This window comes from Mesoplodon mirus (genome assembly GCF_964341445.2).
Source record: "Mesoplodon mirus genome assembly, chromosome: 7".
Taxonomy (NCBI): Eukaryota; Metazoa; Chordata; class Mammalia; order Artiodactyla; family Ziphiidae; genus Mesoplodon; species Mesoplodon mirus.
Genome location: NC_138983.1, coordinates 47,887,487 through 47,914,209, shown reverse-complemented (window position 1 = coordinate 47,914,209; position 26,723 = coordinate 47,887,487). Strand labels below are relative to the sequence as shown.

The 26,723-nt window shown below is 42.4% G+C and overlaps 1 protein-coding gene across 4 annotated transcripts in view; it reads right to left on the bottom strand.

The window, feature by feature from the left end:
- The window catches only part of RAB30 (RAB30, member RAS oncogene family), an 84,074-nt gene that overhangs the window by 23,690 nt on the left and 33,661 nt on the right, over nucleotides 1–26,723 (bottom strand). For all 4 annotated transcript variants that reach the window (XM_082626938.1, XM_082626939.1, XM_082626941.1 and 1 more), the window contains exon 2: nucleotides 18–118. In XM_082626938.1, the coding sequence (XP_082483064.1) occupies nucleotides 18–110 (93 nt within the window). In that variant the 5' untranslated portion in view covers nucleotides 111–118. The remainder of the gene's footprint in view (nucleotides 1–17; nucleotides 119–26,723) is intronic.

Genomic DNA, 26,723 nt, shown 5'->3' with positions numbered 1-26,723 from the left:
GACTTCAGACTTCTTACCTGAGTGAACCGTCGGACTAGGCACGTCTTCCCCACACCAGCATTGCCGATTAAAACAATTTTAAACAGGAAATCATAATCTTCCATACTCATTTACACAGCTGCAAGGCAAACACAGGCACGAGTGAGATGGGCCTGGTCAGACTTGCCCACAGAGCTCAAGCTGCGCCAGCCCGTCTCCTCGGGAACAGCAGGGCTGACTCATTTGAGGAGCAATTTAACGCTCCCCTCTGGTGACCCTGCCAGCGAGAGAGGAACACAGGTGTTTGGTCACAGACGGACTTTATTCCTTCCCAGTCACCTCACGCCACAGAGCAAATGACACAGATGTCATTTCACCTGGTAAACTTTATTCTTCCAAGCAGTCAGGTCGCAGGTCTCTCATGTGATAAGATGTTTTCTTTTAGCATTAAAAGGAGATTGCAAATCTCTGTGCAGACAAGCTGGGGGTGTAAGGAAGCAGAGCGAAGGGGAGCCCATCCAAAGCTGAAAGGTGGTTTATGTACATGCTGTGAGTGCCTCTGGGAGGAAGGGCTAGAAACTGGGAGACTGAACAAAGGGAGGAAGCTTCCAGTCTCCTGCAAGTCCTGGGGGTCTTGGGGTCTTACCAGTGGGAGTTACCGCCATCTTCCCTTCTATCACCACCCCTTTGCTATACACCTCCTGCCAGCCTTGCTGATGCTGCAGTACCTCCCAAGGTGCTGGTCTTTTCATTCCCATAGGCTGTGTACATGGTATTTCCTCTACCTGGGATGCCCTACCGCCCACTCTTTCTGTGTTGTGAAGTCAACCCTTTTAAGGACCAATGCAAGCATCTCTTTCTCAATTTTTCGCTGATCTTCCCCCAATAAACACGTTCACTGTTCCTCTGTCCTGAAACTTCATACAATTATTTGTTCAAACGTCTGCCTCATCCTTGAGGGAAGGGATGATGTCTTTCAGCTCTATTTTCCTAGCCCATGGGACAGAGTTACACTCAGTAAATAGCTTCTCTGTAGAATTAAATAATTAATTAATGGACCTATGGCTGAAGTGTAGGCCTTAGTTTCTTAATTGTACTAAAAAGAATACTACCTGCTCTGTCTACTTCAGAGGACTGTGGTGCAGATTTGAAAGAAAAAAAAAAACTGTACAAAAGAGCCTTGGTTACCCATAAAGCCCTATCCTGGTAAAAACAATTATTGTCTATTGAGTACCTACTACAGCACTGTGCTAGTCACCATAGGAAGTACAGAGATGAGACAGTCTCTGCCCTTGAAACCAACGTGAGAAAAGCTAAAAAACAATAACAGGGCTTCCCTGGTGGCACAGTGGTTAAGAATCCGCCTGCCAATGCAGGGGACATGGGTTCCAGCCCTGGTTTGGGAATATCCCACATGCCGCGAAGCAACTAAGCCCGTGCACCACACCTACTGAGCCTGCGCTCTAAAGCCTGCAAGCCACAACTACTGAGCCCATGTGCCACAACTACTGAAGCCCGCATGCCTGGAGCCCGTGCTCTGCAACAAGAGAAGCCACCGCAATGAGAAGCCCACGCACCACAACGAAGAGTAGCCCCCGCTCGCCGCAACTAGAAAGAAAGCCCGCGCACAGCAATGAAGACTCAACATAGCCAAAAATAAATAAATAAAATAAATAAATTAAAAAAAAAAAATAACAAAGTTAAATAAAATTGAGAAAACCAGAAAAAACCTCATTTCATAAGGTGAAGGCAGAACAAGCCCGAGGGACTCTGGAGGAAGAGGAAAAGGATGACCGGCGAGCCCAAGACGGTAAGGGTGCCTGGGAGGCTAAAGCAGCCCAGAGTCACCCCTACCAGCCAGCTGAAGCTCAAAGCGCTGAGGGTTGCAGGGTGGAAGGACGGAAGGAGAGTCCACTGCACTGAGACTCGTGAAGGAGCCAGGGGAGTAGATTCCCTGTGTGCAAAGGTGGTTTCTATGCGGATTCCAATGATCCTTGGAAAGATGACTGATGGCCAAGCCAACATGCAGGTGGCAGCCCAGGGGGTTCTGTCTCTGTTCACCGGGACTGTGAAGGAAAAATATCTCTCTGTCAAGAATCTGGGTCCATAAACGGTCACTGAACTCACTATATGCCAGGCACTATACTTGGCACTTTATGTCTATTTCCATTTGTTTTTACAAGTTTACGAGGCTGGTATTTTATGTTACCTGTTTCGCAGGTGAGTAAATTGAGGGTCACCCAAAGTCATAAAGCTAACAGCCAGACTTCAAGTTCAGAAGGTATACATACCATCAAAATAAGCCTCACTGCCATATGCTCCCACAGTCCCCTCCCCTGCCCTATAGTAACTCACCAAGTTTTACTGTACTTAATTATTTATATCTGTCTCACACTCCAAGTTCATCCCTCAGCATGCACGTGCATGCGCACACACAGCTGTGAACAGCATGAGAGCAATGAAGTCTCTGTCTGACTGAGCCCTGACCCCAGCCCCTCCCTATCATCATCATTGTCACCGTCGTCAACATCATCACCTCATTTTTTATTATTAACTCACTGATCCTCACAACACTCCTTATCAGGTAGACACTATTAGCATTCTAACTTGACAGATGGGGAGACTGAGGCACAGGAGAAGTTAAATAAGAAGTCATTAAGGTCCTACTTAATGGTGGGTCCCACTTCACTGATGGAAGTGAAATTCAAACTGAGATAGCCTGGGTCCACCTCCCACATTCCTGAAGCACTGCCCTACGGTGCCTTTCACAATGCCTGGCTTATAATAGCATCTTAAGAAAGATCTGAAGAAATGGAATGATGAAGGGTAAGACTCAATAAATGTGATTTCCTTTTTCTCTTCCCCTCTGGCTTCAAATCCAGAACTCTTTCTACCACACTTTTAAATAAGAATCAAGGTCAGACTCTGGCTAAAAACGCAGGGATTAAAACTCAATAAAGCTGTTAAAAGTGAAAAGGAAATAAATCTCAGGGCTAGGTGCAAGGAGAGCAGGAAGATGTGAGGCTCTGTGGCTCATACACAGACCACAACTCACTGCTTCCTAAGTCAACAAAAAGTGAACACAGTACTGGGCCACATTCTTTTTCTGTGCTTAGATCGTTTGCAACACATTTACTTCTCCATCTTTGGCAGAGGTCAAAGAAACAAAGCAGAGAATCGAGAGAAGAATGTCCAAAAATAAAGATCTGAAAAACAGGGCTCCTAAGAGAAGGTCAGCAGTGCCCAAATTATGCACGTTCAGGGAGGGAAGGCAAAGAGTTACGTGGCCAGAGTCACGTTCATAGTCAAGTCTCGGGTAGAGACCACCTGGAGCAAGCCACAGACTAAAACTGAAGGCCCTGGGTTCCCTGGTGGCGCAGTGGTTGAGAGTCCGCCTGCCCATGCAGGGGACACAGGTTCGTGCCCCGGTCCGGGAAGATCGCACATGCCGCGGAGCGGCTGGGCCCGTGAGCCATGGCCGCCAAGCCTGCGCGTCCGGAGCCTGTGCTCCGCAACCGGAGAGGTCACAACAGTGAGAGGCCCACAAACCGCAAAAAAAAAAAAAAGTGAAGGCCCTTCTCCTTTCTATAAGGAATTACTTCAATGCTCCGTTGAATGTTTTTTTAAATAAACTTCTGGGGGAAAAGTGTCTGGTCTCTTTAGAAATGCAGGCTGCCTGTGGCTAAGGCTGGACTGTAAACTTCAGGTTACTGGCTGTGGTTACTGTTCTGTTTCTAATAGAAAACACATTGCTGGATGAAAAGCTCACAAGAATCTCTGGAAACTACGCTCTGAGGAAGCCTTTCTGTCTGGGAAATAATGTAACAGCTCAGGCATCACCAATCACCAAGTGATGAGACAGCGTCCAAGGAGGGGGATCTCACTCAGTAGCAGTTAGTTACACGCAGCCCTAAAACTGACAACAAAAGTTGCACCTTGTCTGGGGAGCAAACATGTCAAAAGATATGCTACTGGCCAGGCACAAATCTAAGAACTGTATATTCTATTATTGTTAATAATAGCTAACACTTAATTCAATGTTTATTATGTGCCAGGTATTCTTCTACATGCATTCACTCATTTAATCCTCACAACAACCGTATGAGGTAGGGTACCATGATTACCATCCCTAATCATAGCAGAGGAAACAGGCACAAAGAGTTTATCCTAAAGTCATGCAGCTAGTTAGTCTTAGGACCAGGACCCAAAGACAGATCCATCTGACTCCAGAGCCCGGCTCCTACTGAAATAGGATGCTGCTGCCCCCTGCCTCGTGGTTGACAGTGTTGCTGTAACTGTCATGAGGACTGCAGGGTCAGTTGAATGTGCCCCGAGGTCCCTTGGAGCTGCAGTGTTCTGGAACCTCCCTGGTCTAGGAGCAACTCACCCACATTGAAAGGACCACACACTGATTCTAGGTCGTACAAGCACAGCTCCTCATGATGCCCTCAAAGCCCAGGTCTCTTTTAGGAGCTGGACCCAGACTTTTCCTTGAAAACCACACCCACAATTTAGTCACCATATGTCACTGTAACCAAGTATCGGCACAGGGAATATAAACAGGAACACTACTCTGATAAACAAGCCAAACCTCAAATATCATTATCACCACAATGGCTCTAAATAAATGGATATGTACAGAAGATTCAAAAAAGGAAAAAATAGATGAAGAAAAGAAAAAAATGAGTTTAAAAAAGATAAGGAAACAAGATGTACTATGAAAAGCTTAAAAGAAAAAAAAACATTCTAAGCAATGTGATTTTGGCAACATAAACCATTTATCAAAGTGACCTTTTTAAAAAACAAACTGTATTCACTGCTGTACATCAGAACATTTTTTTCCCCTTGCCCTTTTGGGCTCAGGGTAACAGATAAAGTCAAGGCTTCTGGTGAACACAGGGACAGATCCCTGCCCTGCCTTCTGACCCCCAGCCCCTGCCCAAGAAAATGATACTCAGGGCACTTGGCCTTGTTCAAAAAACGTGTGTCTCACGCAGGTCCTTTTCTCTTTCAAGGTCTCAACCTTGGTCTATAAACGGAGGGGGTGGGTGAACAGGCGCCAGGGCCCCTCCTAGGACAGCCCCTCCCCAGGACAGCCCCTCCCCAGGACGGTGTGTGCTGCCCCTTCTCTAACCCAAAGAGGCAGTATGAGTGCTGAAGGAAACCAAGAGACCTGGGTCTGCGAGAGAGCCCTGTAAAGTTTCCTCATCCCTAAAATCGGGATAGTATTAGAACCTACACCACTGAGTTGCTTGAGAGGCAAATCAGGTAATATATGGAAAACTGATTCATAATCAAATGTATAATAATCAAATGTTTTAAAAAATATAATAATCAAAAAAAAATTTTTTTCCCCAACCCTCTGACAAGAGTCACATATACTGATTGCAGAGCACATAGCCAAACAAAAAGGAAATAAAATCACTTGGGGAAAATCTTTTTCCCTACCCACACCCCGCCTGGGGTAAGTACAGTTAATATTTTGGCATACATCCTTCTAATTTTTTTAATATATATATTCTCACATCTATGCGTTTTTTTAATTTATGGATTTTTAAAACAAAAACAATCATAATATTACAAAACTTTTTTTGTTTTCTACAGAGTGCTATTTTCCCAAAACCCAGAATCAGAACTCACGGTCTACAAAAAGAATGGACACCCAGAATGCCCATCAGCCTTCACTCAACACTTGCTCCTATGACCCTAAAAACTCAGGAAGGGGGAGGGGGAAGATAGTGACATAACTGAGAAATACTAAATACTATAACCCAATGTTGGAGATTTAAAAGGTTTTGAAAATTTCCACAATGAAGAAAACTGGCTAACTGTTTAATCCAGGATTTACCAAACATGACTTTAGCTGAAAAATCTTTTCTTATATTAATACCTTTTAACATCACTTGCTCTAAGCCTCCATGAAACATTAGTGTGGTAAATGCTATTTTATAGCATTTGAAATCAGGGCTACCCAGGTAGGGTTGCTAGAAGGAGGGAGGGAAGAAGGAAGGAAGAGGAAACCTAGCTAAATTTCAATTTCAGATAGCAACAAATAAATTTTAATGTTTGCTCCAAATATTACATGGGACCTATGAATAATTTTTTAGTATATAAGTATGACCCAAATACTTCCTATGAAATACTTTTTTTAGGCTGAGCTGGGTCTTCGTTGCGACACGTGGGCTTCTCTAGTTGCGGCACATGGGCTCCTGTAGTTGCAGCACGCAGGCTCAGTAGTTGTCGCTTGTGGGCTTAGTTGCAGTATGTGGGATCTTAGTTCCCCAACCAGGGATCGACCCCAGGTCCCCTTGCATTGGGAGCGTGGAGTCTTAACCACTGGACTGCCAGGGAAGTCTCTGGGCATTCTATATTTTATCTAGCAACTCCTACCCAGGGAAAATTTGACTCATCAGGTCTAGGAGAAACAGAGGCCCTAAGCACAACCCCAGCTGTGGAGGAAGATGGGCAGGACATGAGAAACATCAAAAACAACCAAACAAGGAATAAAAAAGGGCAGCAAGTAACATTTGAAGAAAGCATTACTGAGCTGGGGTTCTTCAGAATCTGGGCCAGACTCCAGGGACTGGGTTCAGACTGGCACACAGGGCTGAGCAAGTAAGGCTCTCCCTCCTGGACAATCCCAGGGCACTGTGGACCTTCCTCCAAGTACATATCCACACGTGCTCTGTCTGGTGGCAGGGGCCATGCCCTACACATCTATTGCTCCTACTGTCTGTCCTTAAAGACAAGGACCACACTTCAACAAGATACTCGTGTCTGCATACTCCACTGGCTGTGTTCAAGAAGTATAGGATGGGGGCTTCCGTGGTGGCGCAGCGGTTGAGAGTCCGCCTGCCGAGGCAGGGGATACGGGTTCGTGCCCCGGTCCGGGAGGATCCCACATGCCGCAGAGCGGGTGGGCCCGTGAGCCACGGCCGCTGAGCCTGCGCGTCCGGAGCCTGTGCTCCGCAACGGGAGAGGCCACAACAGTGAGAGGCCCACGTACCGCAAAAAAAAAAAAAAAAAAAAAAGAAGTATAGGATGAATTGGAACTGTTTGATCTGTCTTTTCCTCTAACAAGGTTCTGTCTCAGGAAAGTCATTATTGCTTAATTACTAGAAGGCAATTACTAAACATTACTTTAATCAACTGCTGCAGCTCACTTGCTTTACATCAGTGCTAATTTCAAGTTACTGTAAGTTAATTATTCTTCTTGGCCAGGGATGGCAAACACCCACCTGTGCCGTGGCTGCTCCTCATTCATCAGGCCATAATCCCCAGCATTTTCGGCCCTTTACAGTTTACCAAATGTTTTCACAGACATGATCTAATCTGGACCTGCCGACAAGAACTGGTTCTTATCATTCATTAGGCAGGTGAGGAAACCGAGGGTTTAGGTGATGAAGTGATTCATCCTAAGTCACACACTGGTGAGTTGCAAGGTGACCTCTGTATCCTACACACCTAGAACTTCTCCCTCTTGCGTGAACACACTGTTTTCCCAGGTTCCTGGGTATTTGGAACATGATTTGAACACTTATGTGCCAGGAACTGTGCTGTTTCCATATATAATCTTATTTAACTTTTTCAACCACCTCATTAGGTAGGCTTATTTTTTTCCTTCTTATTTTTTATTTATTTATTTATTTATTTATTTTTTGCTGTACACGGGCCTCTCACTGCTGCAGCCTCTCCCGCCGCGGAGCACAGGCTCTGGACACGCAGGCCCAGCGGCCATGGCTCACGGGCCCAGCCGCTACGCGCAGGCCCAGCGGCCATGGCTCACGGGCCCAGCCGCTATGAGGCACGTGGGATCCTCCTGGACCGGGGCACGAACCCGTGTCCCCTGCATCGGCAGGCGGACTCTCAACCACTGTGCCACCAGGGAAGCCCCAGGCTTATTTTTTTTTAACATCTTTATTGGAGTATAATTGCTTTACAATGGTGTGTTAGTTTCTGCTTTATAACAAAGTGAATCAGCTATACATATACATATATCCCCATATCTCTTCCTTCTAGGTAGGCTTATTATTCCTATATATAGATAAGGAAACTGAGGTTCAGAGAAGTTAACCTATTTGTTCAAAATTACACAGCTAATGAGTAAAAGTATCAGGATTCAAAATCCAAGTTTTTCTGTGACAAAATTAAGTTGGAACTCTGTGAGAGTTATACTAAAATAAATTCCAGATGGATTAAAGATTTGGATTTTTAAAAATGAAAACATGAAAGTGCTAGAAGAAAGCAGGATATACATAAATATATAAATCTTAAAGTGGGGCAGGCTTTCTAAGAATTGCTCAAAATCAAAGCCATAAAATAAAGATATTGACCCATTTGACTAATTTTTTTTAAATTCTGCATTGCAAAACAGTAAAAGATAAACTGACTAAAATACCTGAAATGCATATAATTAAGGGCTAATTTCCTTAAGTGCATAGAGTTCCTACAAATCAATAAGAAAAAATGAATAACCCAATAGAAAAAAAGGGCAAAGGACATGAGCAGATAGTTTACAAGAAGGAAATTAAAATGGTACTTACATTAAAAAAAAAAAAGATCAGCCTCACTCATATAGTTTGAGTAAATTCAAACTATAATGATTTATAATTATAAATAATAATTTATAATGAAAACTATAATCAATTTTTAATCAGAGGCCATTTTTCATATCAGATTGGCAACATTCACTCTGTATTGGACAGAGTGTAGAGAAATGGGGCATTGAATACTGCTGGTGGGAGGCAAATCAATGCAACTTCTATGGAGGGCAATACTGAGTTAAAACTAAAAGGGCTGTTATTATAACCCCTCTGACCCAGCAATTTCACTCCTAGGAATCTGTCCTACACTTATACTGATACACATGTGCAAAGGCACATGAAGTAGGATATTCATTACAACAATGTTTGTAATAGCAAATAAGAAATCAGCCTAAATCCATCAGCAGGAAAATAGTTGTACAGATGGTGAAAACTATACATCAATATACCACGCAGCCCACAATGGATATCTGTAAGATACATTAAGTGAAAGAAGCAAGGTGGAGAATGGTGTGTATAGTATGAAAAGAGGGGCATATAATTATTTATCTGCATATGCATAAAATATCTCTGAAAAATACAAAAGAAAACTAGCAACAGTGTTTGCTTCTGGAGAGGCTGTAGTATGTAGCTCTTTCTGGGAAAGAAGATAACCTCTAACTCTTTTTTTTTGTTTGTTTTGTTTTTTTTTTGCAGTACCCGAGCCTCTCACTGTTGTGGCCTCTCCCATTGCGGAGCACAGGCTCCGGACGCGCAGGCTCAACGGCCACGGCTCATGGGCCCAGCCGCTCCGCGGCATGTGGGATCTTCCCGGACCGGGGCACGAACCCGTGTCCCCTGCATCGGCAGGCGGACTCTCAACCACTACGCCACCAGGGAAGCCCCCTCTAACTCTTAATAGACTCTGCCCTTTCATTCAGTCTACAATAGTGCTTAAAAGGCAAGGTAGTTGTCCTAATACAGAGAAAGGTGCCCTTTTAAAACTATCTGTTTGGGGTGCTCTGTCTCTTTTTGTTTTTCTCTTTGTCTGCCCTGCTGCACCCCTTCCTGTGACAGAGACTCAGGAAGGAATGTCCCACCCAGGTTCTGCAGTTGCTTTTTCTAGTTCATGGTGTATATAAAAACATGTCTCAGAGCAGCGAGACTCGACATGGTAGGCTCATTCTTTCACATCAACTTCCCTTAAAACCAAGTACCAAGTATGACAGCCAAATCCAATGGACAGAAAAATAGTCTATTTTTGTCACTAATAAAAACAAAACTCTCACCCATGTAAATCATGTATTACCACTCAGAAATTACTCTCACTGTACCCTGACACAGAATCTTCCTGAGGAAGCAGGAGAAGCCTGTCCTTTTCTCCCCATTTCACAGAAATGGCATTTGAAAGTAGGAGAGTGACTCGCCTCAGGCCACTCAGCATGCAAGCAACAGAGTCAGAAGAGACACGTGGGTCTCCTGACGCTAAGCTGCCGCCAGGACAAATAAAGTCTGCAAATATAAATCCCTACTGGGCGAGGCCACGGGCCTAACCACCAGTGGAAGCTGGCATGGACCCGTGGATGCAAGGCAGGTCAAAAGCAGCCCTTGGCTTGCTTGCACTGGGAGGGATATTACGTCCAATGAAAGGAATCTCGAAGAGAGGAAAAAGAAAAAAAAAAGCAGCCCTTGGGAATAGTTTTTAAGACATGCAAATAAATAAATAAATAAATAAAGTAGGCCTGAGATCTCCACAATATTACTTTCAAAACCAAGACAGTAAAATATTTTACCTTCTTCTTTGTACATATTGTCTTTTATATTTTCCTATTTCCTCGAAATACAAAATGTATTTGGGATACCAGACAAAGAAGAAAAATGAAAAGTAATCCAAGAAACAGCATTTCATCAGAACGTTAACCAAAGCACAAGTCCAAATGATCTTGTTAAAGTAAACAATGCTCTTTCACCTTTCACAGTGAGAAGGTGTCACTGCCCTGAGCCCAAATGTGTTTTCCCACATATAAGTGAGAGGAGGAGGGAGGGCCACTGCTGAGGACCCACTTGGGCCCCCATTCAGTTCATTCCCCAGGCAGAGCTAATTTATTTTGTACCACAGCACCTGGGGGCAGGTGCTTGACCAAGAGCCTTGGATGCACTTGGTAGTATTGGCACCTTGATTTCCAGGGGAAAAGGATGATACCCTTCCCACTCATTAATCCCTTTCCAAGATTGGGAGCCTCAGTCTGCAAAACATGTTTGTTGCACTGATCTAAAAAAGGCCTTCCCCAGACCCAACTTGCTGTTTCCAGCTTCTGCACAAGCCCAGGCCAGGCTCCCTCTATTGTTCTCCTCCAACAATAAACAATACCACCCACAAAGAGCTCCGGGGAGGGGGAGGAGGTTTGTTCCCGCCATCGTGTTCTCTAAATCGGGGATTGTGTCTAATCTTTCCTCTGCAGAAGCTTTCCTGCGCCTGTTTGGCTGCACCGGAAGGGCCTCATTATCAGCATCTTTAGGCTCCTCCCCCAGGGTGAGCGCACAATGTGGCCCAGCCAGGAGGCCAGAGGTCACAGCTGCAGCCCCAAGCACTTCCCTCTGCCTTAGGGACCCAAGGCAGACCAAGGATGGAGGTATCTCCTTCCCTGTCACTCCAGGCTGGACCCTACCCTCAGCTGTTTAAGCTGATTCCCTCCTCACTGGAAGCAGGAGACAAAGGAAAAGTAAAGCAAGTGTCCACGTGCTCTATGACTCAAACGGATGAGGATAAAATGTAGCAATTCTCCCAAGTTTATCTCCCAAGATTGTGCCAGGTCACAGGAGAATGACTATTTGCCTAGAGCTTAGAGGCTTCATACACACCAGCCCATTTCATCCTTGAAACAGCCTTTTGGGTGGGATTTCGTACTTACTATCAATAAGCTTTTACATCTATAGAGCACCTCAAGTTTGCTAGGTGCTGTCCTGTAAATTATCTTATCTGCATCCTAGCAAATTCCTATCTGGAAGATGGGTAGAAATTCTCCTCTAGCCTGGTCCCCCAACACACACACGCACAAGCACACAGCCTGCCATAAGCCATTTGTCGCCAAGGCCTGCAGATGTGCTGTCAGAAATGTATCTTGAATACCCCCTCTGCACTATCTTTGTCTCTACCACACCAACCTGGCTCAGGCCCTTGTCACCTCTCACCCAGCCAGTGACGTCTAAGCAGTTGAAGTATAAAGTGGCACAACTTTCCTCACTAGCAAATTTTCAATATTATCAAAAGCCTTAAAAACATCCACACTCTTTGATCTAGCAATTTTGCTTCTGGGAATTTTCCTAAGGAATGATTCCAAGATGTGCACAACGGTTTATTCACAGTAGCACACATAGAAAGTTCATTCCAGTATTACTTAGAATAGACCCCCAAAATGGAGCGAGTAAAGCCTCTATCCAACAATGGAGAAATGGTTACACTTTTACTGAGCAACATGATATAACACTATGAAATATATACTTGGAAGAAAATACAGTTTTTAATAGATCTTTATTGGAGTATAATTGCTTCACAATACTGTGTTAGGTTCTGTTGTACAACAAAGTGAACCAACCATATGCATACATATACCCTCATATACCCTCCCTCTTGAGCCTCCCTCCCACCCTCCCTATCCCACCCCTCTAGGTGGTCACAAAGCACCGAGATGATCTCCCTGTGCTATGCAGCTGCTTCCCACTAGCTATCGGTTTTACATTTGGTAGTGCATATATGTACATACCACTCTCTCACTTCTTCCCAGCTTACCCTTCCCCCTCCCCATGTCCTCAAGTCCATTCTCTAGTAGGTCTGCATCTTTATTCCGTCCTGCCCCTAAGTTCATCAGAACCTTTTTTTTTTTTTTAGATTCCATATATATGTGTTAGCATACAGTATTTGTTTTTTTCTTTCTGACTTACTTCACTCTGTATGACAGACTCTAGGTCCATCCACCTCACTACAAATAACTCAATTTTGTTTCTTTTTATGGCTGAGTAATATTCCATTGTATATATGTGCCACATCTTCTTTATCCATTTATCTGTCGATGGACACTTTGGTTGCTTCCATGTCCTGGCTACTGTAAATAGAGCTGCAATGAACATTGTGGTACATGACTCTTTCTGAATTATGGTTTTCTCAGGGTATATGCCCAGTAGTGGGATTACTGGGTCATATGGTAGTTCTATTTTTAGTTTTTTAAGGAACCTCCATACTGTTCTCCATAATGGCTGTATCAATTTACATTCCCACCAACAGTGCAAGAGGGTTCCCTTTTCTCTACACCCTCTCCAGCATTTATTGTTTGTAGATTTTTTGATGATGGCCATTCTGACTGGTGTGAGGTGATATCTCATTGTAGTTTTGATTTGCATTTCTCTAATGATTAGTGATGTTGAGCATTCTTTCATGTGTTTGTTGGCAATCTGTATATCTTCTTTGGAGAAATGTCTATTTAGGTCTTCTGCCCATTTTTGGATTGGGTTTTTTTTTTTTTGATATTGAGCTGCATGAGCTGCTTGTAAATTTTGGAAATTAATTCTTTGTCAGTTGCTTCATTTTCAAATATTTTCTTCCATTCTGAGGGTTATCTTTTCGTCTTGTTTATGGTTTCCTTTGCTGTGCAAAAGCTTTTAAGTTTCATTAGGTCCCATTTGTTCATTTTTGTTTTTATTTCCATTTCTCTAGGAGGTGGGTCAAAAAGGATCTTGCTGTGATTTATGTCATAGAGTGTTCTGCCTATGTTTTCCTCTAGAGTTTTATAGTGTCTGGCCTTACACTTAGGCCTTTAATCCATTTTGAGTTTATTTTTCTGTATGGTGTTAGGGAGTGTTCTAATTTCATTCTTTTACACGTAGCTGTCCAGTTTTCCCAGCACCAATTATTGAAGAGGCTGTCTTTTCTCCATTGTATATTCTTGCCTCCTTTACCAAAAATAAGGTGACCATATGTGTGTGGGTTTACCTCTGGGCTTTCGATCCTGTTCCATTGATCTCCAGCATTTATTGTTTCTAGATTTTTTTGATAATGGCCATTCTGACCCATATGACATAATACCTCATTGTAGTTTTGATTTGCATTTCTCTAATAGTTAGTGATGTTGAGCATCTTTTCATGTGCCTCTTGGCCATCTGTATGTCTTCTTTGGTGAAATGTCTATTTAGGTCTTCTGCCCATTTTTTAATTGGGTTGTTTGGCTTTTTGATATTGTGCCCCATGAGGTGTTTGTATATTTTGGAGATTAATCCTTGTCCGTTGTTTCATTTGTAAATATTTTCTCCCATTCTGAGGGTTGCCTTTTCATCTTGTTTATGGTCTCCTTTGCTGTGCAAAAGCTTTTACGTTTCACTAGGTCCCATTTGTTTATTTTTGTTTTTATTTTCATTACTCTAGGAGGTGGGTCAAAAAAGATCTTGCTGTGGTTTATGTCAAAGAGTGTTCTTCCTTTGTTTTCCTCTAAGAGTTTTATAGTGTCTGGCCTTACACTTAGGTCTTTAATCCATTTTGAATTTATTTTTGTGTATGGTGTTAGGGAGTGTTCTAATTTCATTCTTTTACATGTAGCTGTCCAGTTTTCCCAGCACCACTTACTGAAGAGGCTGTCTTTTCTCCATTGTATGTTCTTACCTCCTTTGTCGTAAATTAGGTGACTACATATGCGTGGTTTATCTCTGGGTTTTCTATCCTGTACCATTAATGTATATTTCTGGTTCTGTGCCAGTACCATACTGTCTTGATTACTGTAGCTTTGTAGTATAGTTTGAAGTTGGGGAGCCTGATTCCTCCAGCTACGTTTTTCTTTCTCAAGATTTCTTTGGCTATTTGGGGTCTTTTGTGTTTCCATACAAATTGTAAAATTTTTTGTTTTAATTCTGTGAAGAATGCCATTGGTAGTTTGATAGGGATTGCAATGAATCTGTAGATTGCTTTGGGTAGTGCAGTCATTTTCAATATTGATTCTTCCAATCCAAGAACATGGTATATTTCTCCATCTGTTTATATTATCTTTAATTTCTTTAATCAGTGTTTTATAGTTTTCTGAGTACAAGTCTTTCACCTCCTTAGGCAGGTTTATTCCTAGGTATTTTATTCTTTTTGTTGCGATGGTAAATGGGATTGTTTCCTTAATTTCTCTTTCTGATTTTTTGTTGTTAGTGTATAGGAATGCCAGAGATTTCTGTGCATTTTGTATCCTGCAACCTTACCAAATTCATTGATTAGTTCTAGTAGTTTTCTGATGGCATTTTTGGGATTTTCTGTGTACAGTATCATATCATCTGCAAACAGTGACAGTTTTATTTATTCTTTTCCAATCTGTATTCTTTTTATTTATTTTTCTTCTCTGATTGCTGTGGCTAGGACTTCCAAAACAATGTTGAATAAGAGTGGCGAGAGCAGACATCCTTGTCTTGTTCCTGATCTTAGTGGAAATGCTTTCAGTTAGAAAATACATTTTAAAAATGCTTAGTCTGGGTGGTGGGGTTATAGATGTTCTTCTTTATATATTTATATCTTTTCTAAATTTTCATCAATAAACATGACATTTAGAAACAATACATTTTATTAAAATACACGGACTCAATACTGGTTAGTGAAACAGGAGACAGGTACACACAAACCCAGCTAGTGATCATCCACATTTTCAACTGACTCTTCTAGAAAGCAGCATCTTCCTTGGTACAGACCAAAAGCCATAAAAGAGTTCAAACCTTCCATGCCAAGGGCTCACTACTGGGAATTCGCTTTAAGGAAAGAACTGAACAAACTCAAAAAGCAACATGATCAAAAATTCTCATTACATCTTATCTAAAAGAACTGGAAACAATCCAAATGTCCAACTTGGGATAGTTCTGTATGGAACATCAACACCATGGAATGCAGGGCGGCCATTAGACATGCCAGTTATGAAAACTATGTAGAAATATGAAATAATGTTGAAAATAGGCTGTAAAATTAAAAGAATACACAAAGCTGCATTTGTCAGAACTGCAGCTATAAAAAAATAAGCATGTATGTGAACAAGGACATTTCAAAAGCAAGAACATATACTGTGTTTGGATTATGAGATCACAGGGAGCTTTTTGTTTTTTAAGTTTCATTCCCCCCCCACACCAGCTTTTTAAACAAGCTTTTAACATTTTGCATGTACCACAGAAACATTTTTTTAAAACGTAGAAGAAGGGAAAATGAATTACCGAAAGGAACACAATCACTGCCAGCATTTTGATGTGTTCTTCCCTGTCTCTTTTTCCTGTGCACTAAATGGTTTGGTTTGGTTTTGATCACAATGTAATCATGACAACATTTTCTTTAAAGTAGTCACAAAATCATTTCAATTTTTAAAAACAGGAGAACGTAACATAAGGCCTGTAGGAACATACAGCGATGGGTTTTTTGAAATATTATCAAGAGAAATGACCTCATATAATGTCTGACTGTAAGCAAAAAACAGCAATATCGCACCATTGTGACAGAACACATGGAATGATCAAAGTTCCTAACACCTGCGGAAGACTCGCAGGCCAGTATCAGTAACCATAAGTGGGGAGCATGGAGAGTGCTGTGCTACTAAAGCTGACATCGTTGGAAATTAGAAGGAATTTTCTCAGACTTGGAAAAGATAATAGATATAACAATGGACTAAGTTTTCAGATCAGAAAAAGTTTGAAGGGATCAAATCCAATTGGTCAGCTGATCCAGAATAGTTAACCTCCTTGATATCTACTGATATCCAAGCCAGCATGGACCCCTCCAGGGAGAGAAACAGCAACAGGGAAAATCACTATGTAAGCAATGCCTGGGCTTTGCTGCCCATTGAATGTGGTCCCTGGAGAGAGTGAGGGGAGGCTGAGTATGCTGTCGTCATGGAGGGGCTCGGTTTCTGCAGGAGTGTAACACTTTGGGGCTTTTCAAACAACTGACAAAGGATTAATCTCCAAAATATACAAGCTGCTCATGCAGTTCCATATCAAAAAAACAAACAACCCAATCCAAAAATGGGTGGAAGACCTAAATAGACATTTCTCCAAAGAAGAGATACAGATTGCCAACAAACAGATGAAAGGATGCTCAGCATCACTAATCATTAACAGAAATGCAAATCAAAACCACAATGACATATCACCTCACACCAGTCAGAATGGCCATCATCAAAAAATCTACAAACAATAAATGCTGGAGAGGGTGTGGAGAAAAGGGAACACTCTTGCATTGTTGGTGGGAATGTAAATTGACACAGCCACTATGGAGAACAGTATGGAGGTTCCTTAAAAAACTAAAAATAGAACTACCATATGACCCAGTAATCCCACTACTGGGCATATACCCTGAGAAAACCATCATTCAAAAAGATACATGCACCCCAATGTTCATCGTAGCACTATTTACAACAGCCAGGTCATAGAAGCAACCTAAGTGCTCATCAACAGACAAATGGATAAAGAAGATGTGGTACCTATACACAATGGAATATTACTCAGCCATAAAAAGGAACAAAATTGGGTCATTTGTAGAGATGTGGATGGACCTAGAGACTGTTATACAGAGTGAAGTAAGTCAGAAAGAGAAAAACAAATATCGTATATTAACACATATATACGGAATCTACAAAAATGGTATAGATGAACTGGTTTTCAAGGCAGAAAAAAGAGACACAGATGTAGAGAACAAACGTATGGACACCAGGGGGGAAAGCGGGGTTGCGGGGGGTGGTGGTGGTATGAATTGGGAGATTGGGATTGACGTATATACACTACTATGTATAAAATAGATAAGTAATAAGAACTTGCTGTATAAAATAAATAAATAAAATTCAAAAAAAATTCTAGAAATGGCTCAATCTATACATATTCAGTAAAATTTGATCCATAGTTCAACCAAATTCATGGTAAAATAGAGTTTTTAATTGTAAGATTTTAAAAAAAAGACATGTATCACAATGTTCATTGCAGCACTATTTACAATAGCCAAGACATGGAAGCAACCTAAGTGTCCACTGACAGATGAATGGATAAAGATGTGGCACATATATACAATGGAATTATTACTCAGCCATAAAAAGAAACGAAATTGAGTTCTTTGTAGTGAGGTGGATGGACCTAGAATCTGTCATACAGAGTGAAGTTAAGTAAGAAAGAGAAAAACAAATACCGTATGCTAACACATATATATGGAATCTAAAAAAAAAAAAAAAAAGGTTCTGATGAACCTAGGGGCAGGACAGGAATAAAGACGCAGACGTAGAGAATGGACTTGAGGATACGGGGAGGGGGAAGGGTAAGCTGGGACGAAGTGAGAGAGTGGCATGGACATATATACACTACCAAACGTAAAATAGATAGCTAGTTGGAAGCAGCTGCATAGCACAGGGAGATCAGCTCGGTGCTCTGTGACCACCTAGATGGGTGGGATAGGGAGGGTGGGAGGGAGGCTCAAGAGGGAGGGTATATGGGGATATATGTATATGTATATGTATAGATGATTCACTTTGTTATAAAGCAGAAACTAACACACCATTGTAAAGCAATTACACTCCAATAAAGATGTTAAAAAAAAAAAAAACAGGGCCCCTCAATACAAACTGACTATTCATCTCTTACATGCGTATCTAGCAAAGTCTCTGCCTTCTGTTGCAAGGTTGGGGGAAAGCTGCTGGGCTGATTGAGACAATGAGATGCCACCGCTAACATAGCAAACCTCACTCAGATACTCCCCACTTCAAGGAAAAATGTCACGCTGCATTCTTTGCTTTAGAGGCTTTTAGACACTAACCCCCGGACAAGATGCAATGCGACTCCACTACGTTTCCAAAGAACTAATCTGACCATGTCATTCCCACACTTCAGTCTCCTCAGGGCTCCCGGCTGCCTACACAAGCCCTCTGTGAGAGGAAGGACAGGACCCTGGTGAAGAGGGCGAACGTAGGAGCCAAACTGCCCGAGTCTGAGTCCTGCCTCTGCCCTTCATGAGTTGGGTGACCTTGGGCAAGTTCCCTATCCTCTTGGTGCCTACATTTCTTTATTTGTAAATAGGGATAATAACTGTACCTACCTCATAGGGTTACTGTATGGCTGAAAAGAATTAATACAACAAAGCATGAAGAAGAGAGCCTGGCATACAGGAAGGACCCAATAAACCTTAGGTGTTGCTCTTATTATTGTCACTGTTGGAGAAAGTTCAAATTCCCTAGCAGGGCATACAGAGCCACCCATGACCCAGCCCCTGCTCATATCTCTGGCTTCATTTCTCATGACCTTTGAGTTACCATCACCACGATGATCACATAGCCATGCCCAGCTCCCAGAGTGTGGCCCCCAAGGCAGGTTCATCCACAACTTTACTCACATGGGGCCATTCTCTCCTTGTTGCTGGCAAGCAACCACATAGCTCCGGAACCTTCCTCCCCTCTCCCCATGTGAATTAGCCGCTCTCTCCTTTACGCCTCCACTGTGTTCTATGGAGACTCTCTTCATAGATACTTCATTATCCTCATTGGTTTAGGTATCCTGCTTCCCCCACTAGACCTTAAGGACAGAGGCTCTTATGAATTCCTATCTGTATCCCCATTTCCTGGCACTCAGGAGATCCTGAATAAATATTTATTAAATAAATGCAAAAGAAATATTGATCAGAACATGCAAAAGCTAGGAATAATTTTCAGAGAACCTAAACACAAGGATGAGGAAAGCAAAGCCCAAAACACTTTGATCCTAAGGAGAGTTAATTGGCAAAGATCATATAACCAAAGAAAAGAAAATGATAATTTCCCAGGGGAAAGCCAAACCTTGTTATAATGAAGTGTCTCTGTGTGTACTGGAGGAGGGGGAGGGAGAAGTGACATTAATAATGGTTCTAAACTAACTGATGTTGACTAGTCATTGAACAGCACTTTTTAAACCTTTTCTTTAGGGAAAAATAAAAAGCTGATTGGGAACTATTTTTTACCTTGTTCAGAGTGCAGGTTATTTCAATATAAAATATTGCAGGGGACCCAGACTGCAAGAAAAAGAGAGACTTAATCTTTGCTCAATGTCTATAATGAGCTAGATACTTTAAAAATAATATAGTTTCTATTTATTAAGCAGAAAGTGCCAGACACAGAACCGTTCACTTTAGACGCATTATCAAATTTGATAATGCAAGTCCTCAACAACTCTGAGACATAAGTATTAGCCTCCGCATTCTACAGATGAGATAAACATATTCACTCATTCCATACACTTGTAGTGAGCACGTACTATGTGCAAGTCACTGACCCACGAGCAGAGGATACAGTGATGAACAGGCAGACAAGTTCCCCCGCCACACACCTTCATAGAGTATACATTCTAGCTAGGCAGAAAAGAGAGCAATGAATGAATGTGGAAATGAGCACATACATAAATAAACAAGAAAAATACCTGACAGTAGCAAGCGCTAATAGAAAATAAAAGTAAAGGAAGGGACGGAGTGTACCCAGACAGCAATTTTAGAGTGAGTTGTCAGAGAAAGCCTCTCTGAGGCGGCTCTATTTAAGATGAGATTTGAATAAGAAAAAGACAAGCACATGAAGACTGGAAGAGCATTTTAGGCTGGAGGAATAACTATGCAAAGTGCGCTAAAACAAGAATGGACTTGGCATGTGCAAGGAGCCAAAAATAGAACAATGAGGCTGGGTGCATGGTCAAGGAGAAGAGGGCTGAGACTGACATGGGGCAGGTCACATAGAGCTTGGTCAGCCAGGACAAGGAGTTTAGACTTCATTCTGGGTGCAACAGGAGGCCACCTGGAGGGAGAAGGGTGGTTAGGAATGTGACATAAACCAATTAACATTTTTGAAAGATTTCTCTGGTCCCTGCAATGGAGGGTATTGCGGTATAGATACCAGTTGAAGCAGGGCAACTAGTTAGGAGGTTACTGCAAGTAGTCTAGGTGAGAGATGATGTGGCTTGGACTAGGGTGCTGGTAATGAAGATGGAGGGAAGGAGATAAATTTGGGAATGTTTCTGAAGATAGAGAAGACAGAACTTGCTGAAGGATTGGATGATGATGGTGAAGAAAGAAAGAAATCAAAAGTAATGTCTAGATATTTTGGCTTGAGCACTTGGAGGGAAAACTAGCACCACTTACTGAGGTGGGGAAGATTGAAAAAAGAACAAGTTTAGGGTAGAGACTAAATCAAGAGTTCTCTTCCAGCCACATTAAATTTGCAATGTCTCTTAGAGATCTACCTGGACATGAATCTGGAGTTCCAGAAAAAAGTTTGAGGATGAAGCTACAGATTTGAGGGTCATTAGCAAATGGATGTTAGGGAAAGCCATTGGATTAGAAGAGGACATCTGTGGAGGGTGAATAAATAGAGAAGAGAAGGGGGCCATTTCAGAACATGGGGCACATCTCCATTTAGAGGCTGAGAAGAGAAGGAGACTTAAGGAGAGTCCAGAGTGGTAGGAATAGACCCAGGAAAGTAGAGTGTCAAAGAAAACAGAGATCTGCTTTGTCACATGCTGCTGAGAGAATAAGTAAGACTAAAACAAAGCAGTGACCTTCGACTTGGCAACATCAAGGTCACTGGCAGACACAGACAGGAATAGTCCCTGTGGAATGATGAGAAGAGATTAGAGTCAGGGGAAGCAGTCAACACCAAAACAATGGACAACTTTTAAGTTTTACTGAGAAAGGGAACAAAGAAACTAGAAGATAGCTAGGGGGGAGTATAAGGTCAACAGAGTTTTAAATTAAATAACGAATTTGTTTTGTAATATTTGAGAGACAAAATTAGAAAACATTTTGGATTTTGGGGGGGGGGTTGTTTTCAGGTAAGAAATACTAGAGAATGCTTACTTGCTACTGAGAATTATCCTGTGATGAGGGTAAATTTCATGATGGCAGAAAGAGGGGGCATAATTAGAAGATCAAGAATCTACAAGACTTGGTCTTAACACAGTTAATAATGTGCCCAAGGCAAAAGAAATGGTAGGCAGGGAGATGGGATACTAATCCAGGTCTGTTTTGACTCATACATGCATCCTTTTTCCACCACACCAATGACTGTAATCTAATAGAGTAGCATTTGCAAAAGATCACAACTCCAGGCTCTGAAGCTAATCAGAACAGAGTTAGAAGGGATCTTAAGAGAACCTGGGAGAGCTAACACAAACACACCGCTTCTTGTATGTAACCAAGCTCTGTTCATCATACAGAATTCTATTATTGCATTTTCACTCAAATGTCATTCATGAGTGCACATCTAGCTGTAGTCCTACTAGCGGCAGGACTCTCCAACACTGCCCCTTAATGTAAAGAGTGGGTTTGAGGAGGGGAAGGGGACGCTGAGATAAATCACAGAGCAGAGTAAGGGGGAACACTGCAGGGAATAAACTCTCTAGTGACTGTAATAAGGTAGTTAAACATACTTTTAGAAGGTTAGTTGTGTATTTATATTCAGCAAAGTGAAGATGGAAATCATTATATGATCGTTTTGTTTCTTTCCTATTTACATAGCGACCTCAGGAAGCAAGTGACTATGGCTGTGCCAGGAAGTGGCCTCTTGTCATCTGTTTCCCATGCCCACTCCTGCTTTACCACATGGGTACAGCACCACCCCTTCAGCCCCATCTTTCTCTCACCTGGTTTCTCACTATCTGTTCTAGTTTACTTCTTCCTTCAGGGCAACATACATGCCATCTCCCCCATGACGTCCTCCCTGATTTCTCCCTCTCTGAAACTTTAGAGCACTAAGTACTAGTACCATGTAAATTTAGCTCTTGCTCACATTAAGCCTTTTCTTGTTTGTTTTTGTTTTTTGTGGGGAGGGGAACAGAAAAAGGTTTACTGCAAGGTCCAAGCAAGAAGAACGGGTGGCTCATGCTCAAAAGACTCGAACTCCTTGATCACATTAAGTCTTAAAACTATTCTCTGAGTCAAATATCAGAATGAGAGTACTTTTCAGTAGGAAATTCAATGCAATTGTTGGCCACTGTTACTTTGAGAGGAAAGATCCAGATTGAGTTGAAATTGTGGCTCTGTTCCACCTCTGATACACTGAGTGATCTTGAGCAAGTCACTTTCTGAGCCTCAGTTCCCCCACCTAGAAAACAGGAATACTACTACCTACCACCCACCACCTAGGTAGGTATCCAAAATGTGCTGGACAGCCCACTCTTCTGCTATAAACCCTATGATGGCTTCCCATGGTTTTCAAAATCAAGTCCCAAACTCTTCAACCTGTTTATTACATCCTATCAACTTCTCCAGCCTTATTTCTCACCTACCTCACATCCCGTACTGTAGTAACAATGAATTCCTCATGAGATTTCTCACGCCCATGCTTTTGTTTTTTTGGTCCCTGCTGTCCCTGCACTCTTAACCCACCTTGCTCAGGCGTTGCTCTCCTCCTGGGAGCCTTCCTGGATTTGTCAGCTTCTACCCTTTCCCCACATACACAGGTTAGGTTCTCCCATTTGGTTCTCCCATATGACCCTGACCACAGCTTAATCTCTGTAGTTACCCCACTGTTTATAATTATTTATTTACAGGCCCACCTACTCCATAAAACAAGGGTTCCTTGGGGAAAAGGACTGGGCTTTATTCATCTTTGTATCCCCAGCACAGGCACTGACTTCTGCTTCACCTTTTTGATGCTCCATTTCTGCATCTAGGAAACAGAAAGAATTTCACCTACTTGAAAGGTCAGGATTAAGTTTAAATATTCAGAGGTTACCGCACAGTGTCAGGCACACAACTGACCTTCAGTACATTTGATTTATATTCTCAGCATCTCCAGATTTTTCTCTTTTTCTGTCCTTCATGCCCAGGCTCTTACACTGGCCCTGTGCCTTCACTGTGAGCCCTCTCCTTGGTCCATAGCCCTGGTTCCTACCCCTGACAGTGCCCTTTGAACTCTGAGGATGACTCAGTTAAGGCACTAAAGCAGTACTGCAACCATCTCTTGAGTACCTCTGTGCAAGACAATGTCCCAGATGCAGTGAAACTGACGCAACATGTACAAGGAATTTATGACCTACTAGGGGGTAGAGAAGAGGTAGGGAGACAATTAAACAAATGAAGCCTGGGCAATTCAAAGAAGGAAAAGTTTAGATATCTCTAGGGGAAGATGGGAAGGCTTTAGAGGAAGTGGCATTTCAAGTGGACCTCAAAGGATAAACTTAAGTTGAGGGGCTGTTTCTAGAGTTATATGTGTTCCACAAAACACGTTACTAAAATGCTCTTGGCCCCTCAGATGAAAAGTAAACTAAACTTAGGAAATGCTGCCTACTGCATACCCCTCTAGGAGATTCACAATACACAGCAGCAAGGCTCTGGGAGGTCTGGAAGGGACCCTATTTAACTTTGCTTAATGTAACATCCCATATTTGTTCAGCCGCTAGTTCTCCATTTCTTTCCCCCCTGGAAGATATCTATAGCATCTTGAGGATCATATGTTAAGAAACAAGTTCAATGGTACCCTTTCAAAGTTATATATTTGCATTTTAACAGGACCTCTCCAAAATAATATCTTAACACCATATTTCTTTAACAACATAATCAGCAATTTAAAAAATTCTCCTGGCATCATGTCCAAAAGGAAGAAGACCCTGCAGGGCTGAGTGAGTAGCTGAGACAGAATGAATTCCCTCCCTTCTCTAGTGAGAGGCAGAGTGTAGACTACAAGTCTTTCAATCAAGGGAGGGAAAATGACCCTCTTCTGAGTGAGTCCATTCCTTCTTTGGTAGGATGTTTATACCCTTACAGCAGCCCTCCCACCCTCTCCAACCTGCTGACTGGGTAAAAAAACACCAGACTTGAAAGCAAAGGGAACAATGTTGCATAACAACAAGCCAACAAGGTATGTTTTGCTCCTTAATATTTATCAAACAGTCATGACCTGTGAGAGGCAAGAAGAAAAGGGGCATTGTCTGCTTGCCTGTCCCCACCCTGGAAGCATGGTGCTCGATTACCCAGTCTGGGGGTTAACAAATGTTTACTGGGAGCAAGGCACTGTGCTCATGATACAGAGAAGAACAAGATATAGTCCTAGGCACAAGTCCTGCTTCCCAGACCAACAGGGAAGACAGGTAAAAACCAACTGCAATGCAGCACGCGGAGCTCAGGCAAACACTGCTAGAATCAGACGTGAGGACAAAATGCCAGCAAGGCATAAATGCAGGGACTCCTTAACTTTGCCTGGCCATAAGGTCAGAAGAGAGGCGTGTTAAAACAAGGACATTCCTCTTACTTCTCAGAAGATCGGAAAGGAGTTTTCCAGGCAAATAAATCAATCATCTGTAAATAAATAAAAGAGGGGTCTAGGTTTGAGTAGAATAGGGATGGACATAGCAACACTGAAAAAAAAAAAAAAAGCAGCCAATCTTCCTGAGAAGGGGGCACACTGAACAGATGCATCTAATTTCACTGACCCCTGCTTTTTTTCTTAATAACAAAACCGTTCAGGCCAGGGAGGCAGGAGAGATTATGGTGTCAAATTTGGGAAGCCTGGGAAACAGATGAATAAGTAGTTAACAGACTTTGCAGACTCAAGAAATCTGAATCCTAAACCAGATGCAAGGAAAGCTGAGAATTTGGCTGATTTAAACCACAGAATCTTTACCAGGCCCAGGACTGGCGGTACCCGGTATCCCTAGAGCAGGCGTATAGGATGCTTAAATAGAGACCACAGTGAAAGCTGCCTGAAAAGAAGTTAGAGCCCCAGACACCACCTCCACCTCCCACCCCCGCTGACTGACGAAATTCTGGAGGCTCAGTCTCTAGAAAGTATAAAACAGAAATGTCTAGTATGTGCTTTAAAATAATCTGAGGAAGGGGATGGGGGATACAGATGAAAGGAAAATGTTCATGAAGCGATGATTTGTGAACCTGGGTAATAGGAACATAGGGGATTATTGCACTATCCTCTCAACTTTTTGTAAATCTTTGAAATTTCCCATAAGAAAAAGTAAGAGTGTCTCTGGCCCAGGAATACCCAGCACAGTTGAAGGTGAACAGAAAAAGACAGGGCGCTGTGTCTACTGAAGGTGAAATGTAACAGGTTTTCATATGTCCTCTCCTCTTGACTTCCAGAACGTTGTCAAGTGGACCACACTCTGCTAGGAGGATGGAAGAGTCCTCCTGGGTGAACAGAACCAAGGGAAAACCTGAAGATGCTGTCCCAGGGGCTCCCAGCAAACAGCCCACCCAGTTCAAGCTACAGGGAGGCCCAGAGATAATGATCTCCATCCTATATTTGGTTTCTTGAAAGCTTTTTTTTTTAATACAGCAGGTTGTTATTAGTTATCCATTTTATACATATTAGTGTATAAATGTCAATCCCAATCTCCAAATTCATCACACCACCGAAAGCTTTTTTTTTTTTGAGAGTTTTATTAGGATATAACTCACAACTCATTTCACCCTTTTAAAAAGTGTACAATTTAATGGTGTTTAGTATATTCACAGTTGTATAACCATCACCACTGGGGTGGTTTATTAAGCTATGATATTAAGCTTTATTAACATGTAACTTACTCGATTCAGTTTTGTTTGTTTGTTTTTGCGGTACGCGGGCCTCTCACTGTTGTGGCCTCTCCCATTGCGGAGCACAGGCTCCAGACGCGCATGCTCAGTGGCCATGGCGCAGGCTCAGCGGCCATGGCTCACGGGCCCAGCCGCTCCGTGGCATGTGGGATCCTCCCGGACCGGGGCACGAACCCGTGTTCCCTGCATCGGCAGGCGGACTCCCAACCGCTGCGCCACCAGGGAAGCCCTCGATTCAGTTTTTTAAAGTGTACAATTCAGCGGTGTGTAGTATATTCAGAGTTGTACAACCATCACCACAATTGATTTTAGAAACATTTTCATCACCGCAAAGAAAACCGTATAACATTAGCAGTCACCCTACTCTCCAGCCTCAGGCAACTACTAATCTATTTTCTGTCTCTATGGATTTTCCTATTCTGGACATATCGTATAAATGAAATCATACACTACGTGGTATTTTGTGAGTGGCTTCTTTCACTTACCAAAATGTCAAGGTCTCAACAGCTTTTTTTATCCAACCGCCCTGCCCTTAATTAGAAGCAACACAACCAAGGATCACATTCAGAGTGACATACTGGGGAAGTCTCTAATGAAGATACAGACCACAGCAAACACATAAAAGCAACTTGAAGGAAACAGCTACTATGTGGAGAGGAGTGGGGTTTGCGGCAGGGAATACCATTAAT